Source organism: Oncorhynchus mykiss, chromosome 8, assembly GCF_057628025.1.
Source record: "Oncorhynchus mykiss isolate SJ-2025 chromosome 8, ASM5762802v1, whole genome shotgun sequence".
Lineage (NCBI taxonomy): Eukaryota > Metazoa > Chordata > Actinopteri > Salmoniformes > Salmonidae > Oncorhynchus > Oncorhynchus mykiss.
The window spans coordinates 65817540-65835632 of NC_143029.1; the positions used below are offsets into that span (position 1 = coordinate 65817540).

General features: G+C 49.0%; 1 protein-coding gene across 10 annotated transcripts in view; it reads right to left on the bottom strand.

The window, feature by feature from the left end:
- LOC110530324 (E3 ubiquitin-protein ligase RNF220) overlaps positions 1–18093 on the bottom strand; it is a 289576-nt gene that overhangs the window by 42503 nt on the left and 228980 nt on the right. For all 10 annotated transcript variants that reach the window (XM_090182300.1, XM_090182298.1, XM_090182297.1 and 7 more), the window contains one exon: positions 12957–13086. In XM_090182300.1, the coding sequence (XP_090038426.1) occupies positions 12957–13086 (130 nt within the window). The remainder of the gene's footprint in view (positions 1–12956; positions 13087–18093) is intronic.

Below are 18093 nucleotides of genomic sequence, written 5' to 3' on the forward strand. Positions count from 1 at the left end.
ACATATCTTCCTGATGTGGTAACATCCGAGTGTGGCTATTGGTTGAGGTTCAGGTCAGCTAGGCAACCAGAGATAGTTGTATTGGTGTAATGAATGGCAGGTGAAGGCAGATTCAACCACTCGCCCTGCCTCCTTCCATAGGTAATAAGCCTTGTCCCCGCCCCTGGCCCCTCTGTGGAGGCACTGGTGATTGATCTGCCAACCCAAATCAGGGTTGGGCCTTGAAAGGGGATAAATCTCCACACGGGCTCTGTACTGTTTGTGAGATAATAAACACACTCCCCGCCATCATAAATCCCCCATCCAGGCAGGCAGGCAGGGTAACAGGGAGGGAGGCAACATTAACTGGGCTGTGTCTCTATCTGTGTCTGTGCTGGCTGTGTCACACTCATGTCATCCCTCCACTCTGGTCCAGCAGACGGTACAGGAGGGCCTGCTGCTTTTAGAGCACTGTAACTAATGTACTGCACTATCAATCTGGATGAGAGACCCCGGCCACACTGCTAGAGACACACCAAGGGAGTGGAGAGGGAGTGGGGTGGAGTGGAGAGGGAGTGGGGTGGAGTGGGAGTAGGGCACTTACAGGTCAAAGGGAAGTCACAGCCAGGGTTCATTCTCAGTGTTAGTGGCTGAGGGTTGAGAGGACGTCCACCATGTCTTACTTGATTAAAGAGTTGGTAGAGCCAAAATGAAAAGTTGTATTTGTATCTATTGCACACTCGGAAAGAGAGCGGTCTGGGAAAGTGTGAGGAGGAACTTGAATAGAGAAGAGCAAACAAAGATAATAAATATTACCTACATACTCTGGCAGTGTGTAATGCTCGCTATCTCCTGATTGTTCAGTGTTTCATTCTTTCTCTTTATTTCCTCAAAATGCCATAGAAACGATAAGAAAAGCCGACTTGTTGTTTAAGGTGGCTGGCACTACTGTATATAGGGAGCGACAACAAGGAGATTAAACATTGAGGTGCTGTTGTCACAGTGACAGTAAGGTGACAGTGAGGAGAGGGAGAAAGGGAGAGAGGAGAGATGAAAGAAGACAGAGATAGCGGGATAGGGAAGGAGTGCAGGTGCGGCTTCTTGCAGCTTCACACGTGGCCGTTTCAATTAATTTTGATTTGAACGCTTGGGCAAAAAGCTTCCAGCCTGTCATGTCAAACCAATGAAATAGTTTTGAAATGAGCAACAAAGCAAAGAGAGAAAATTGACAAGAGATGGAGAGAAAAGGGGGGAAAGAGAGGTTGCCGAAACAAGATGGAGTTCAAATGTGTTTTGTTAATGAGAATGTGAACAGGTGAGCGGATTTACCAGAAAGTAGAAGGGCTTTTCCCAGTCAAGGCTATATAATTCTCCATAAAAGCAGTAGAATCAGTTGTTAATGTGAAGTGAATATGCTTAATGTTTCGGCCCATGACTCTTTGACAGCTCTGGCAGAATGCTAAGCTTTCATCTCCTAGACTGTTGGTCCTTTGGCTAAAGGGGCCTGATAGGATGCCTTTAGAATAACCACTACACCCCCTCTGCTCCTCCTCTCTCCCAGACCCATCCAAAACACCTCCCACTGAAACCAAATGTCGAGAGAAGGAGAGTGACATTTGAAATGTCTTTATTCTTTTGGAATGTTTGTGAGTGTAATGTTTACTGTTAATTTTTATTGTTTATTTCACTTTTGTTTATTATCTACTTCGCTTGCTTTGAAAATGTTAACATATGTTTCCCATGCCAATAAAACCCTTAAATTGAATTGAAATTGAAATTGAGAGAGAGAAAGGAGGAGAGAAGGAAGGAGAGGAGAGAGGATGAAAATTGAATAAGTCCCAGTCAGGGGGGAAGGGGTTGTAAGCTCGAGATAAAGATTGCTTTTCGTGTCGTTTGCCACCTAGCTCTGGCTCGCTCCGATGGAGGCAAATGGATTATGTGGAGGGGAGGGGTGGTGGTGTGGAGGGATATGTAGATTGCTCTGCCCCTGTGAGCAGGCTGATGTGTAAAGGGCATGATAGATTTCCATTTCCATACATGAGGAGTGGAGGCAGAGGAGAGGCGAGGAGAGGCGGCCCCATCGGCCAAGGCCACTAGGGACCAGCAGCTCTGGCAGCTAGTCCCAATCTCACACACATCCACTCAGGGCCCCTCACGGCTCCTGACAGCCCCCATCATCTGCCTAATGCTACATCTTAAACAGCCTCCTCCATTTTACATGCACTCAAGTCTCATTTTGTGCAAAATGAAACGCTATCATTAAAGGGAGATTTACTACAAATTGCCACAAATTCGCCATGTCACTTCCAATGATCTGTGTGCCGATGCAGCGCTGCTGCCTCGCCCGGCAACGGTGTCAGAGCAGGAAGAATGGGACAGCGGAGTGTGGAGAGAGAGACGGAGGGAGGGAAAGAGAGGGACAGAGAGCAGGAGAGGGAGGGTGGGGGAGAGAGAGGGAGAAGGAGAGAGAGGGGGATGGAGAGAGGGAGAGAAAGAGAAAGGAAAAGAGAGGGAGAAAAATAACAGAGATATAGAGAGAGGGATGGAAGAAAAAGGGGGGGGACTTCCCTGCTGTTCTTTAATGATATATGGATGGGTCTGATGTCCTCATAGCCTTCAAATCCAGAATCTGTGTTTTGTATGGGGTTCCACAGGTTATAGGCCCATTGTGGCAGAGCAGAATGGGGTTTACACAGAGGTAGAGATCACCATCCATCTTGGAAGTACATTTCAGCTATACAGTGAGAGGCATTATTTAAATTATGAAAAGCTAACTGACGAGTTTGCTAATTACCTGATGTCGTTTTTTTTTTCACGGACGCGAAAAGATTAAAGCTCCAACATGGTCTGAACGAAGATTCATCTTCTAACGGAAATCATTTCTCCCAAGTCCAGCAGTGATTGCACAGAACTTGGACTGGCCGCCAGGAGCAAGGACATTCGACACAAGACACTTCCTCTTTCTTTCTCTCTCTCCCCCTCCCCCCTCTCTCCTCCTCCTCTATGAAGACCTCTCATTCCCTTCCCCCATATTCCTTAAATCAAAACTAAACGGCGGTGCATTGCCGGGGTACAACCAGGCATAATTCACGTGGCAACAGCAATGGGGTTAATGGGGCCGGTGTAGGCGAGGCTAAATCACTGGGCCGTGACACTCAGCAGTGTCCGTCCCTGACAAACTAGGAAGGATGACGCCATTTCTTTAAATAACCGCTGCCATCAACCACCCAGGCCCTCCAGGCAGGCTCCCCGTGTCCGTGTCTGCAACGGAGGGGTAGGAGAGTGGGGAGGGAGGAGGGTTGGACCCGGAGGGGAGGGCGGCCCACTGCCCTTTATTAATTATTAAATGATAACTCCTCACTGCCACATGATGGATAACGCTCAGTCTGGAGAGGAGTGAAGAGGAGCAAACGTCCCCCTCCTCCCCCTCTACCCTCTCACCGTTACCCGCCCCTCAGCACACACATGCACACGCACACACACACACACACACACACACTGAGAGAGCACAGTGGGGAACATGCCATGGGCCTTTTTTGGCTGGCTCTGGTACTATGTGTTACACATGTACTGCAGCAGGCGACAGGGATCATTCAGTCAGATAGGGGAGGAGAGAGTGTCGCTAAGGGAAAATGTGCTTTGATTTCAATGAGTAGTGAGTGGACTAAGGCTCCTCGTGGCAGTGGGTTAATGGGTGGTGCTATAAAGCAGGGTGGGTAGGGAGCACTTGGTCACGGGATCAAGGTGAAATACGATTTCAAATGGCTACCTCCTATCGCAAGGGTTAATGGTTTGATTTATCCCATTGTAAAACTGGGGCTGCAGCTCAAATGGTACCATATTCCCTATATCAGGGATGGGTAACTGGTGGCCCGCGGGCCCCACGATTTCCAAAGACCAAATACTGTATATATAGAGAGTTAGAATAGTAGAATACACAAGGTGCAATTTCGAAATGTGGTTGTGCACCAGCAGTTTTTCTCTTGTGATGTCAGTCACTAACAGTCACTCAATTAGCCCATGTGAGCAAATATTTTATTTATTGTAAGTTAGTCTTGCGGCCAGTTATCTAAACTTGTAATAATCATAGTCGAATTACTGACTGGGGGGGCAACATTTATTTTGTTAGTCACTCTTAGTCAGATATCATATAAAAAACAGAAAACATTTCTCTCCACCCTATGGAAACAATGTGTACATCTGCAGGAAATGAACTCTAAAACTTCAAATGTCACTTAGGCTAGGGCCGGCTCTGACTGCATGTGGGGGTATAGATGTGGGTACGCAGACCCGCGAAACACTGCAGCCCCCCATGATGAATTGAGATTTTTTTTGTGGCCCCCATCTCTGCCCTATATAGTGCTCTACTTTTAACCAGAGCCCTTCTGGTCTTGGTCAAAAGTACATTAGTGCACTACAGTGCCTTGCGAAAGTTTTCGGCCCCCTTGAACTTTGCGACCTTTTGCCACATTTCAGGCTTCAAACATAAAGATATAAAACTGTATTTTTTTGTGAAGAATCAACAACAAGTGGGACACAATCATGAAGTGGAACGACATTTATTGGATATTTCAAACTTTTTTAACAAATCAAAAACTGAAAAATTGGGCGTGCAAAATTATTCAGCCCCTTTACTTTCAGTGCAGCAAACTCTCTCCAGAAGTTCAGTGAGGATCTCTGAATGATCCAATGTTGACCTAAATGACTAATGATGATAAATACAATCCACCTGTGTGTAATCAAGTCTCCGTATAAATGTACCTGCACTGTGATAGTCTCAGAGGTCCGTTAAAAGCGCAGAGAGCATCATGAAGAACAAGGAACCCACCAGGCAGGTCCGAGATACTGTTGTGAAGAAGTTTAAAGCCGGATTTGGATACAAAAAGGTTTCCCAAGCTTTAAACATCCCAAGGAGCACTGTGCAAGCGATAATATTGAAATGGAAGGAGTATCAGACCACTGCAAATCTACCAAGACCTGGCCGTCCCTCTAAACTTTCAGCTCATACAAGGAGAAGACTGATCAGAGATGCAGCCAAGAGGCCCATGATCAGTCTGGATGAACTGCAGAGATCTACAGCTGAGGTGGGTGTAACGGTTTTCTTTATGAGAAGGAGAGTCGGACCAAAATGCGGCGTGTAGATTACGATCCATGTTTATGGTGACTATAGCAACACGAATCTAAATACAAACACTATCAAAACAATAAACTTAATGAAAACCGAAACAGCCTAAACTGGTGCAAACTAACACTAAGGACAGGAACAATCACCCACAAACACACAGTGAAACCCAAGCTACCTAAATATGGTTCCCAATCAGAGACAATGACTAACACCTGCCTCTGATTGAGAACCATATCAGGCCAGACATAGAAATAGACAAACAAGACATCCAACATAGAATGCCCACCCAGTTCACGTCCTGACCAACACTAAAACAAGGAAAACACACACAAACGATGGTCAGAACGTGACAGTACCCCCCCTCCAAGGTGCGGACTCCGGACGCACAACTTAAACCTATGGGGGAGGGTGTGGGTGGGCATCTGTCCGCGGTGGCGGCTCTGGCGCTGGACGTGGACCCCACTCCATAACAGTTTTAGTCCACCTCCTTAGCGTCCCTAGATAGGTTACCCTCCTTAAAGACCGCTCGGGACAGAGGGGCAGCTCGGGACAGAGGTAGCTCGGGACTGATGGGTAGCTCAGCACTGAGAGGAAGCTCAGCACTGAGAGGAAGCTCAGCACTGAGAGGAAGCTCAGGCAGGTGGTTGGATCCGGCAGATCCTGGCTGGCTGGCGGTTCTGGAAGAGTCTGGTCGACTGGCGGATCCGGAAAAGTCTGGTCGACTGGCGGATCCGGAAGAGTCTGGTCGACTGGCGGATCTGGAAGAGTCTGGTCGACTGGCGGATCTGGAAGAGTCTGGTCGACTGGCGGATCTGGAAGAGTCTGGTCGACTGGCGGATCTGGAAGATTCTGGTCGACTGGCGGATCTGGAAGATTCTGGTCGACTGGCAGATCTGGAAGAGTCTGGTCGACTGGCAGATCTGGAAGAGTCTGGTCGACTGGCAGATCTGGAAGAGTCTGGTCGACTGGCAGATCTGGAAGAGTCTGGTCGACTGGCAGATCTGGGAGAGTCTGGTCGACTGGCAGATCTGGAAGAGTCTGGTCGACTGGCAGATCTGGAAGAGTCTGGTCGACTGGCAGATCTGGAAGAGTCTGGTTGACTGGCAGATCTGGAAGAGTCTGGTTGACTGGCAGATCTGGAAGAGTCTGGTCAACTGGCAGATCTGGAAGAGTCTGGTCGACTGGCAGATCTGGAAGAGTCTGGTTGACTGACAGCTCTGGCTGCTCCGTGCTGACTGGCTGCTCCATGCTGACTGGCAGCTCTGGCTGCTCCATGCTGACTGGCTGCTCCATGCTGACTGGCAGCTCCATGCTGACTGGCAGCTCTGGCTGCTCCATGCTGACTGGCTGCTCCATGCTGACTGGCTGCTCCGGCTGCTCCATGCTGACTGACTGCTCCATGCTGACTGGCGGCCCTGGCTGCTCCATGCTGACTGGCGGCCCTGGCTGCTCCATGCTGACTGGCGGCCCTGGCTGCTCCATGCTGACTGGCAGCTCTGGCTGCTCCATGCTAACTGGCAGCTCTGGCGGCTCCTTGCAGACTGGCAGCTCTGGCGGCTCCTTGCAGACTGGCAGCTTTGGCGGCATCCTGCAGAAAGGCAGCTCTGGCGGCTCCTTGCAGACTGGCAGCTCTATGCAGACTGGCAGCTCCTTGCAGACTGGCAGCTCCTTGCAGACTGGCAGCTCCATGCAGACTGGCAGCTCCTTACAGACTGGCAGCTCCTTACAGACTGGCAGCTCCTTACAGACTGGCAGCTCCTTGCAGACTGGCAGCTCCTTGCAGACTGGCAGCTCCTTGCAAACTGGCAGCTCCTTGCAAACTGGCAGCTCCTTGCAAACTGGCAGTTCCGAACAGGCGGGAGACTCCGGCAGCGCTGTAGAGGCGGAAAGCTCTGACAGCGCTAAACAGGCGGGAGACTCCGACAGCGCTGAAGAGGAGGGAGGCTCTGGCAGCGCTGGACAGGCGAGGCGCACTGTAGGCCTGATGCGTGGTGCTGGCACTGGTGGTACTGGGCCGAGGACACGCACAGGAAGCCTGGTGCGGGGAGCTGCTACCGGAGGGCTGGGGTGTGGAGGTGGTACTGGAAAAACCGGACCGTGCAGGTGCACTGGAGCTCTTGAGCACCGAGCCTGCCCAACCTTACCTGGTTGAATGCTCACGGTCGCCCTGCCAGTGCGGCGAGGTGGAATAGCCCGCACTGGGCTATGCAGGCGAACCGGAGACACCGAGCGCAAGGCTGGTGCCATGTAAGCCGGCCCAAGGAGACGCACTGGGGACCAGCTGCGTAGAGCCGGCTTCATGGCATTAGGCTCGACGCTCAATCTAGCCCGGCCGACACGCGGAGCTGGAATATACCGCACCGGGCTATGCACCCGCACTGGAGACACCGTGCGCACCACTGCATAACACGGTGCCTGTCCGGTCTCTCTAGCCCCCCGGTAAGCACAGGGAGTCTGCCCAGGTCTCCTACGTGGCGTAGCCATACTCCCTGTTAGCCCCCCCCCAATAAATTTTTGGGGCTGCCTCTCAGGCTTCCATCCGCTACGTCGTGCTGCCTCCTCATATCTGCGCCTCTCCGCTTTCGCCGCCTCCAGTTCTTCTTTGGGGCGGCGATATTCTCCTGGCTGAGCCCAGGGTCCTCTTCCTTCTAATTCGTCCTCCCATGTCCATACCTCCTCTTTGGGCTGCTCCTGCCTGTTGACACGCTGCTTGGTCCTTTTGTGGTGGGTGATTCTGTAACGGTTTTCTTTATGAGAAGGAGAGTCGGACCAAAATGCGGCGTGTAGATTACGATCCATGTTTATGGTGACTATAGCAACACGAATCTAAATACAAACACTATCAAAACAATAAACTTAATGAAAACCGAAACAGCCTAAACTGGTGCAAACTAACACTAAGGACAGGAACAATCACCCACAAACACACAGTGAAACCCAAGCTACCTAAATATGGTTCCCAATCAGAGACAATGACTAACACCTGCCTCTGATTGAGAACCATATCAGGCCAGACATAGAAATAGACAAACAAGACATCCAACATAGAATGCCCACCCAGTTCACGTCCTGACCAACACTAAAACAAGGAAAACACACACAAACGATGGTCAGAACGTGACAGTACCCCCCCTCCAAGGTGCGGACTCCGGACGCACAACTTAAACCTATGGGGGAGGGTGTGGGTGGGCATCTGTCCGCGGTGGCGGCTCTGGCGCTGGACGTGGACCCCACTCCATAACAGTTTTAGTCCACCTCCTTAGCGTCCCTAGATAGGTTACCCTCCTTAAAGACCGCTCGGGACAGAGGGGCAGCTCGGGACAGAGGTAGCTCGGGACTGATGGGTAGCTCAGCACTGAGAGGAAGCTCAGCACTGAGAGGAAGCTCAGCACTGAGAGGAAGCTCAGGCAGGTGGTTGGATCCGGCAGATCCTGGCTGGCTGGCGGTTCTGGAAGAGTCTGGTCGACTGGCGGATCCGGAAAAGTCTGGTCGACTGGCGGATCTGGAAGAGTCTGGTCGACTGGCGGATCTGGAAGAGTCTGGTCGACTGGCGGATCTGGAAGAGTCTGGTCGACTGGCGGATCTGGAAGAGTCTGGTCGACTGGCGGATCTGGAAGATTCTGGTCGACTGGCGGATCTGGAAGATTCTGGTCGACTGGCAGATCTGGAAGAGTCTGGTCGACTGGCAGATCTGGAAGAGTCTGGTCGACTGGCAGATCTGGAAGAGTCTGGTCGACTGGCAGATCTGGAAGAGTCTGGTCGACTGGCAGATCTGGGAGAGTCTGGTCGACTGGCAGATCTGGAAGAGTCTGGTCGACTGGCAGATCTGGAAGAGTCTGGTCGACTGGCAGATCTGGAAGAGTCTGGTCGACTGGCAGATCTGGAAGAGTCTGGTTGACTGGCAGATCTGGAAGAGTCTGGTTGACTGGCAGATCTGGAAGAGTCTGGTCAACTGGCAGATCTGGAAGAGTCTGGTCGACTGGCAGATCTGGAAGAGTCTGGTTGACTGACAGCTCTGGCTGCTCCGTGCTGACTGGCTGCTCCATGCTGACTGGCAGCTCTGGCTGCTCCATGCTGACTGGCTGCTCCATGCTGACTGGCAGCTCCATGCTGACTGGCAGCTCTGGCTGCTCCATGCTGACTGGCTGCTCCATGCTGACTGGCTGCTCCGGCTGCTCCATGCTGACTGACTGCTCCATGCTGACTGGCGGCCCTGGCTGCTCCATGCTGACTGGCGGCCCTGGCTGCTCCATGCTGACTGGCGGCCCTGGCTGCTCCATGCTGACTGGCAGCTCTGGCTGCTCCATGCTAACTGGCAGCTCTGGCGGCTCCTTGCAGACTGGCAGCTCTGGCGGCTCCTTGCAGACTGGCAGCTTTGGCGGCATCCTGCAGAAAGGCAGCTCTGGCGGCTCCTTGCAGACTGGCAGCTCTATGCAGACTGGCAGCTCCTTGCAGACTGGCAGCTCCTTGCAGACTGGCAGCTCCATGCAGACTGGCAGCTCCTTACAGACTGGCAGCTCCTTACAGACTGGCAGCTCCTTACAGACTGGCAGCTCCTTGCAGACTGGCAGCTCCTTGCAGACTGGCAGCTCCTTGCAAACTGGCAGCTCCTTGCAAACTGGCAGCTCCTTGCAAACTGGCAGTTCCGAACAGGCGGGAGACTCCGGCAGCGCTGTAGAGGCGGAAAGCTCTGACAGCGCTAAACAGGCGGGAGACTCCGACAGCGCTGAAGAGGAGGGAGGCTCTGGCAGCGCTGGACAGGCGAGGCGCACTGTAGGCCTGATGCGTGGTGCTGGCACTGGTGGTACTGGGCCGAGGACACGCACAGGAAGCCTGGTGCGGGGAGCTGCTACCGGAGGGCTGGGGTGTGGAGGTGGTACTGGAAAAACCGGACCGTGCAGGTGCACTGGAGCTCTTGAGCACCGAGCCTGCCCAACCTTACCTGGTTGAATGCTCACGGTCGCCCTGCCAGTGCGGCGAGGTGGAATAGCCCGCACTGGGCTATGCAGGCGAACCGGAGACACCGAGCGCAAGGCTGGTGCCATGTAAGCCGGCCCAAGGAGACGCACTGGGGACCAGCTGCGTAGAGCCGGCTTCATGGCATTAGGCTCGACGCTCAATCTAGCCCGGCCGACACGCGGAGCTGGAATATACCGCACCGGGCTATGCACCCGCACTGGAGACACCGTGCGCACCACTGCATAACACGGTGCCTGTCCGGTCTCTCTAGCCCCCCGGTAAGCACAGGGAGTCTGCCCAGGTCTCCTACGTGGCGTAGCCATACTCCCTGTTAGCCCCCCCCCAATAAATTTTTGGGGCTGCCTCTCAGGCTTCCATCCGCTACGTCGTGCTGCCTCCTCATATCTGCGCCTCTCCGCTTTCGCCGCCTCCAGTTCTTCTTTGGGGCGGCGATATTCTCCTGGCTGAGCCCAGGGTCCTCTTCCTTCTAATTCGTCCTCCCATGTCCATACCTCCTCTTTGGGCTGCTCCTGCCTGTTGACACGCTGCTTGGTCCTTTTGTGGTGGGTGATTCTGTAACGGTTTTCTTTATGAGAAGGAGAGTCGGACCAAAATGCGGCGTGTAGATTACGATCCATGTTTATGGTGACTATAGCAACACGAATCTAAATACAAACACTATCAAAACAATAAACTTAATGAAAACCGAAACAGCCTAAACTGGTGCAAACTAACACTAAGGACAGGAACAATCACCCACAAACACACAGTGAAACCCAAGCTACCTAAATATGGTTCCCAATCAGAGACAATGACTAACACCTGCCTCTGATTGAGAACCATATCAGGCCAGACATAGAAATAGACAAACAAGACATCCAACATAGAATGCCCACCCAGTTCACGTCCTGACCAACACTAAAACAAGGAAAACACACACAAACGATGGTCAGAACGTGACAGTGGGAGACTCTGTCCATAGGACAACAATCAGTCGTATATTGCACAAATCTGGCTTTTATGGAAGAGTGGCAAGAAGAAAGCCATTTCTTAAAGATATCCATAAAAAGTGTCGTTTAGAGTTTGCCACAAGCCACCTGGGAGACACACCAAACATGTGGAAGAAGGTGCTCTGGTCAGATGAAACCAAAATTGAACTTTTTGGCAACAATGCAAAACGTTATGTTTGGCGTAAAAGCAACACAGCTGAACACACCATCCCCACTGTCAAACATGGTGGTGGCAGCATCATGGTTAGGGCCTGCTTCTTCAGCAGGGACAGGGAAGATGGTTAAAATTGATGGGAAGATGGATGGAGCCAAATACAGGACCATTCTGGAAGAAAACCTGATGGAGTCTGCAAAAGACCTGAGACTGGGACGGAGATTTGTCTTCCAACAAGACAATGATCCAAAACATAAAGCAAAATCTACAATGGAATGGTTCAAAAATAAACATATCCAGGTGTTAGAATGGCCAAGTCAAAGTCCAGACCTGAATCCAATCGAGAATCTGTGGAAAGAACTGAAAACTGCTGTTCACAAATGCTCTCCATCCAACCTCACTGAGCTCCAGCTGTTTTGCAAGGAGGAATGGGAAAAAATGTCAGTCTCTCGATGTGCAAAACTGATAGAGACATACCCCAAGCGACTTACAGCTGTAATCGCAGCAAAAGGTGGCGCTACAAAGTATTAACTTAAGGGGGCTGAATAATTTTGCACGCCCAATTTTTCAGTTTTTGATTTGTTAAAAAAGTTTGAAATATCCAATAAATGTCGTTCCACTTCATGATTGTGTCCCACTTGTTGTTGATTCTTCACAAAAAAATACAGTTTTATATCTTTATGGTTTGAAGCCTGAAATGTGGCAAAAGGTCGCAAAGTTCAAGGGGGCCGAATACTTTCGCAAGGCACTGTATATAGTGAATAGGGTGCCATTTTGGACACAAGTTGACTATTGAAGGGAACCGAATCTCTCTGCTTTCTCCAGCTGAAGCCTCCACAGTCAGAAAGAAAGTAATTGATACTGTAAGTCTACCTCCAGATCTCTCTTATCTAATCCCATACTTACCTTACCATGGATAAGCTCTGTCAAGAACCAGAGAGATTTATGAACATCTGTCAGTGTGTTCTGCAGTTGATTTGTTTTCCTGGCTGGCCAAGTCCCCCCAAAGCCCAGGTATCACTGCAGTATTAGCGGAAATACCAGGGGCTGGAGGGGGGCTAGGGTCTCTCCAAAAGCTCTTCTTCCAAAGCTGATGACTAAAGCATACTCCCTGACCCTGTCTATTGTACCCTCAGTAGAGAGATAGACTACAGTGCTTCTATGTGGTTCTTGTTGTGTATGATATAGAACTGAGAATAGACTCCCTACTGTGTGCTGTAACAGACGTGGGGGTACAGGTATCAGTCTAATGAGGGGGTCAGCTGTATCCTCCCAGAAATCTGTTATGGGCGAAGGGGTCAATAATGTGTGGTGGGTGAGGGGTGGACATGGGGTGTACCTGAGGTGCATGTGGGTGAGGGGTGGACATGGGGTGTACTTGAGGTGCATGTGGGTGAGGGGTGGACAGGGGGTGTACCTGAGGTGCATGTGGGTGAGGGGTGGACAGGGGGTGTACCTGAGGTACATGTGGGTGAGGGGTGGACAGGGGGTGTACCTAAGGTGCATGTGGGTGAGGGGTGGACATGGGGTGTACCTGAGGTGCATGTGGGTGAGGGGTGGACAGGGGGTGTACCTGAGGTACATGTGGGTGAGGGGTGGACAGGGGGTGTACCTGAGGTGCATGTGGGTGAGGGGCGGACAGGGGGTGTACCTGAGGTGCATGTGGGTGAGGGGTGGACAGGGGGTGTACCTGAGGTGCATGTGGGTGAGGGGTGGACAGGGGGTGTACCTGAGGTGCATGTGGGTGAGGCGCTCCATCTCCTGCTCCATGTGGTCCTGCAGTTCTCCTGGACGCAGCAACACCTGGCAGATAGGACAGATGGGGGCCTGGCTGTCATACAGAGACACCTTCCTCTTACCTGTAGAGGTGAAGAGAAAGAGAGAAACAGAGAGAGAGAGAGAGAGAGAGACAGGGGAGAGAGAGGAAAGAGAGCGAGAGAGAGTTATCAAGGGCAGCTAGGATGAGATCAATCCACAGGGCTGTGTCCCTCTGGCAGGAGGGAGGGAGGGAGAGAGGGGGCAGCAGGATTAAGTGCCTCAGAGTTCACTTCCATGAGAATTGCTGGACCCTATCGCCTGTCTCCAGTTACCTCATTAACACTGACGAAGTAAGCGACTGATTGAGCCCTGCAACACTCCATAGATCACATTCTGCCTCTACATCATTTCAACCGTATCAGAGAAAGACATACTGTACACACATTCATGTCTGCTTTTACTTTGCCCCAAAACACAGTGGAGTAAAATAAGGGCTTGAAGAACATATACTCTTAGAAAAAAGGGTTCCAAAAGTGTTCTTTGGCTGTCCCTGTAGAGAACCCTTTTTGGTTCCAGGTAGAATTGTTTTGGGTTCTATGTAGAACCCTCTGTGGAAAGGGTTCTACATGGAATTCAAAAGGGTTCTCCTATGGGGACAGCTGACGAACACTTTTAGGTTCTAGATAGCACCTTTTTTTAAGAACATACAGTATAAGATGTAATGAGCCAGTTCACTGTCTCTGTATGTGTGTGTGTGTGTGTTTGTGTGTGTGTGTGTGTGTGTGTGTGTGTGTGTGTGTGTGTGTGTGTGTGTGTGTGTGTGTGTGTGTGTGTGTGTGTGTGTGTGTGTGTGTGTGTGTGTGTGTGTGTGTGTGTCAGGAAACAGGAGTGTATTATGAGTTCCATGTGTGTGTATGTGTATGCGTCTAGGTATAGAGGAGACGGCTGGGCTAAAAGAGTCCCAAATGGTACCCTATGTTGTAAATTGTACACTTATTTTGACCATGTACCTGGTCAAAATAAGTGCAGTATATAGAGAATAGTGTGCCATTTGGGATGCATCCTCTGTCTCTTTGCTGTTTTGGATCCCGAGCCGTCCAATCAGACAGGTCTATTCTTAGACCAGGAACAATGGGCCTACACTGACACAGGATATCCTGTTGGGATGGGCTGTCAGGGCGACAACTGTGCAGGTAGAGGCAGGCGGGCGGGCGGCGGATGGTAGACACTGTCTGCCCTGACATCAGGAACACAGTCAGTGGGACACTCTTATACTTATCTGCCCCCATGACACCAAGTCTGAACGCGGTGACACAGTTTCACTGAGAAAAACAGCGACATGGCTTCTGTGTCTGAGATTACAGAACAGCTACAGCCAGACAAATAACATTCCTAAGGTATTATTTAAGCCTGACACGGATACACACACACACACACACACAAACACACACACACACACACACACACACACACACACACACACACACACACACACACACACACACACACACACACACACTTGACTCTGAGGACCCTTCATGATAATGGCCCCAAAAGCTGTCCTCAACAACTGTCTCGTCCATTGTGTAAATGCAGCTGAACAGGGCTATTACAGGGAGGTAACCTAGGAACAGGGCAGCGGAGCTGGGCTATAACGTCTATAGTCTTAAACACTATCAAGCCTTAGCTCTCTGCTCTGTGCTCAGTATAAATCCTTAAGCCCAGAACCTCTGTGTCATTGACTTCTGAGAGCAGTGTTGTATCATGAATACAGTCACAGGTGATGTTCAACCTATTTACCTGTGGCTCTCTTCATGATACAGCACTGCCTCGCATGCCTTATTGCTTTTCTACATTTTTTTTTTTGCAATATATTAAAATAACAATGAATTACATATTTTCATAAAAATGTTATTTTGATAAGTCAATTCATACAATTTCATTCTTTCACTAGAAGATATAGCCCAGACAAAAATATGTTTGTTAGTTCATTTGGTCATGTTGCTTCAGACGTGAGCCAGTCATGAAATATTTTAACATAGTTGCTATGCAAAAGCATTTGTGTCAGTTCTAAAAAGAATGTTTGCTATGCAGGCTGGATAGCATTCTTGCGACTTGATAGCTAGCTAGCTAGCTCAGCTAACTCATTCACTTCTAACATTGAACCTGGAATGACAGTTCACTAGTTGCATTTCCCTTTGTTGTAGCTTTTATTCTATTGGCATTTACTTGGACATTACCATGATAATGACGTTAATGCATGATTTCGATTTGGCTCAGAAAAAGTTGTCTTGTCTGTGCACCCTTTACTCTATGTATGGCACAGAGATGAAAATTCAAAAGTGAAACATTGTTTCCGAGGTCGAACAGGCAGATGGCAGTCTTATATCTACCCCTGCTGTACCAAACTAAATGCTAGATTTACCTTAACCCCAACTGTACCAAACTAAATGCCTGGATTATATTAACCCCTGCTGTACCAAACTAAATGCTAGATTTACCTTAACCCCAACTGTACCAAACTAAATGCTAGGATTATATTAACCCCTGCTGTACCAAACTAAATGCTAGATTTACCTTAACCCCAACTGTACCAAACTAAATGCTAGGATTATATTAACCCCTGCTGTACCAAACTAAATGCTAGATTTACCTTAAACCCAACTGTACCAAACTAAATGCCTGGATTATATTAACCCCTGCTGTACCAAACTAAATGCTAGATTTACCTTAACCCCAACTGTACCAAACTAAATGCCTGGATTATATTAACCCCTGCTGTACCAAACTAAATGCTAGATTTACCTTAACCCCAACTGTACCAAACTAAATGCCTGGATTATATTAACCCCTGCTGTACCAAACTAAATGCTAGATTTACCTTAACCCCAACTGTACCAAACTAAATGCCTGGATTATATTAACCCCTGCTGTACCAAACTAAATGCTAGGATTATATTAACCCCTGCTGTACCAAACTAAATGCTAGATTTACCTTAACCCCAACTGTACCAAACTAAATGCCTGGATTATATTAACCCCTGCTGTACCAAACTAAATGCTAGATTTACCTTAACCCCAACTGTACCAAACTAAATGCTAGGATTATATTAACCCCTGCTGTACCAAACTAAATGCTAGATTTACCTTAACCCCAACTGTACCAAACTAAATGCTAGGATTATATTAACCCCTGCTGTACCAAACTAAATGCTAGATTTACCTTAACCCCAACTGTACCAAACTAAATGCCTGGATTATATTAACCCCTGCTGTACCAAACTAAATGCTAGATTTACCTTAACCCCAACTGTACCAAACTAAATGCCTGGATTATATTAACCCCTGCTGTACCAAACTAAATGCTAGATTTACCTTAACCCCAACTGTACCAAACTAAATGCCTGGATTATATTAACCCCTGCTGTACCAAACTAAATGCTAGATTTACCTTAACCCCAACTGTACCAAACTAAATGCCTGGATTATATTAACCCCTGCTGTACCAAACTAAATGCTAGGATTATATTAACCCCTGCTGTACCAAACTAAATGCTAGATTTACCTTAACCCCAACTGTACCAAACTAAATGCCTGGATTATATTAACCCCTGCTGTACCAAACTAAATGCTAGGATTATATTAGCCCCTGCTGTACCAAACTAAATGCTAGGATTATATTAACCCCCGCTGTACCAAACTAAATGCTAGGATTATATTAACCCCTGCTGTACCAAACTAAATGCTAGGATTATATTAACCCCCGCTGTACCAAACTAAATGCTAGGATTATATTAACCCCTGCTGTACCAAACTAAATGCTCGATTTACCTTAACCCCCACTGTACCAAACTAAATGCTAGGATTATATTAACCCCCACTGTACCAAACTAAATGCTAGGATTATATTAACCCCTGCTGTACCAAACTAAATGCTAGACTTACCTTAACCCCCACTGTACCAAACTAAATGCTAGGATTATATTAACCCCCACTGTACCAAACTAAATGCTAGACTTACCTTAACCCCCACTGTACCAAACTAAATGCTAGGATTATATTAACCCCCACTGTACCAAACTAAATGCTAGGATTATATTAACCCCTGCTGTACCAAACTAAATGCTAGGATTATATTAACCCCCACTGTACCAAACTAAATGCCTGGATTATATTAACCCCTGCTGTACCAAACTAAATGCTAGACTTACCTTAACCCCCACTGTACCAAACTAAATGCTAGGATTATATTAACCCCCACTATACCAAACGAAATGCTAGACTTACCTTAACCCCCACTGTACCAAACTAAATGCTAGGATTATTTTAACCCCCACTGTACCAAACTAAATGCTAGGATTATATTAACCCCTGCTGTACCAAACGTAATGCTAGGATTATATTAACCCCCACTGTACCAAACTAAATGCTAGGATTATATTAACCCCCACTGTACCAAACTAAATGCTAGGCTGGAAGCAAGGGGAAATAATACAAGAGATGATTCAGACAGCAACATGAACATGATATTCTTATGGAGGCGCGGGGATCATTTTCAGATGGAAATGTTAGCAGGCATAGGTGTGTCTGTGATGGCCAATACAGCACGGCTTGGACCGATGCTCTGTCTAGTGATGTGCTGCTACATTGTTTGAGCTGGTGATGGATCAGTCTCACTTCCCTCTGTAACAAACACACATAAACACAGAGCAGAGCAGCATACTGCTGCAGGGGCCCTCCAGGGGCCCATATCCCTGCCCAGATATTGGCCTGTCACAACTATTTCCTGCAAGAGTACAGATCCATCAGTAAGTAGTTAGCAGGGTCAATGTTAGTATGCACCACCAACCCATCCCCCTCAACCCTCCAGTTGCACACTCACTTGCAAACATGCAGAAACACACACACGCATATGCACACACACGCACGCATGCACCCACACACACACACACACTATCTCTGCGGCTCTCAGCCTACCCCCCTCCTCTGCACCTGGGTCCCAGTCAAGCGTGCCGGCGCATACTCAACTCCTATTCCCCAGCACTACTACTTAACAGCCCCACACTCTGGACACTATAAGTGACTTTGAAAAATAGGTAATCGATTAC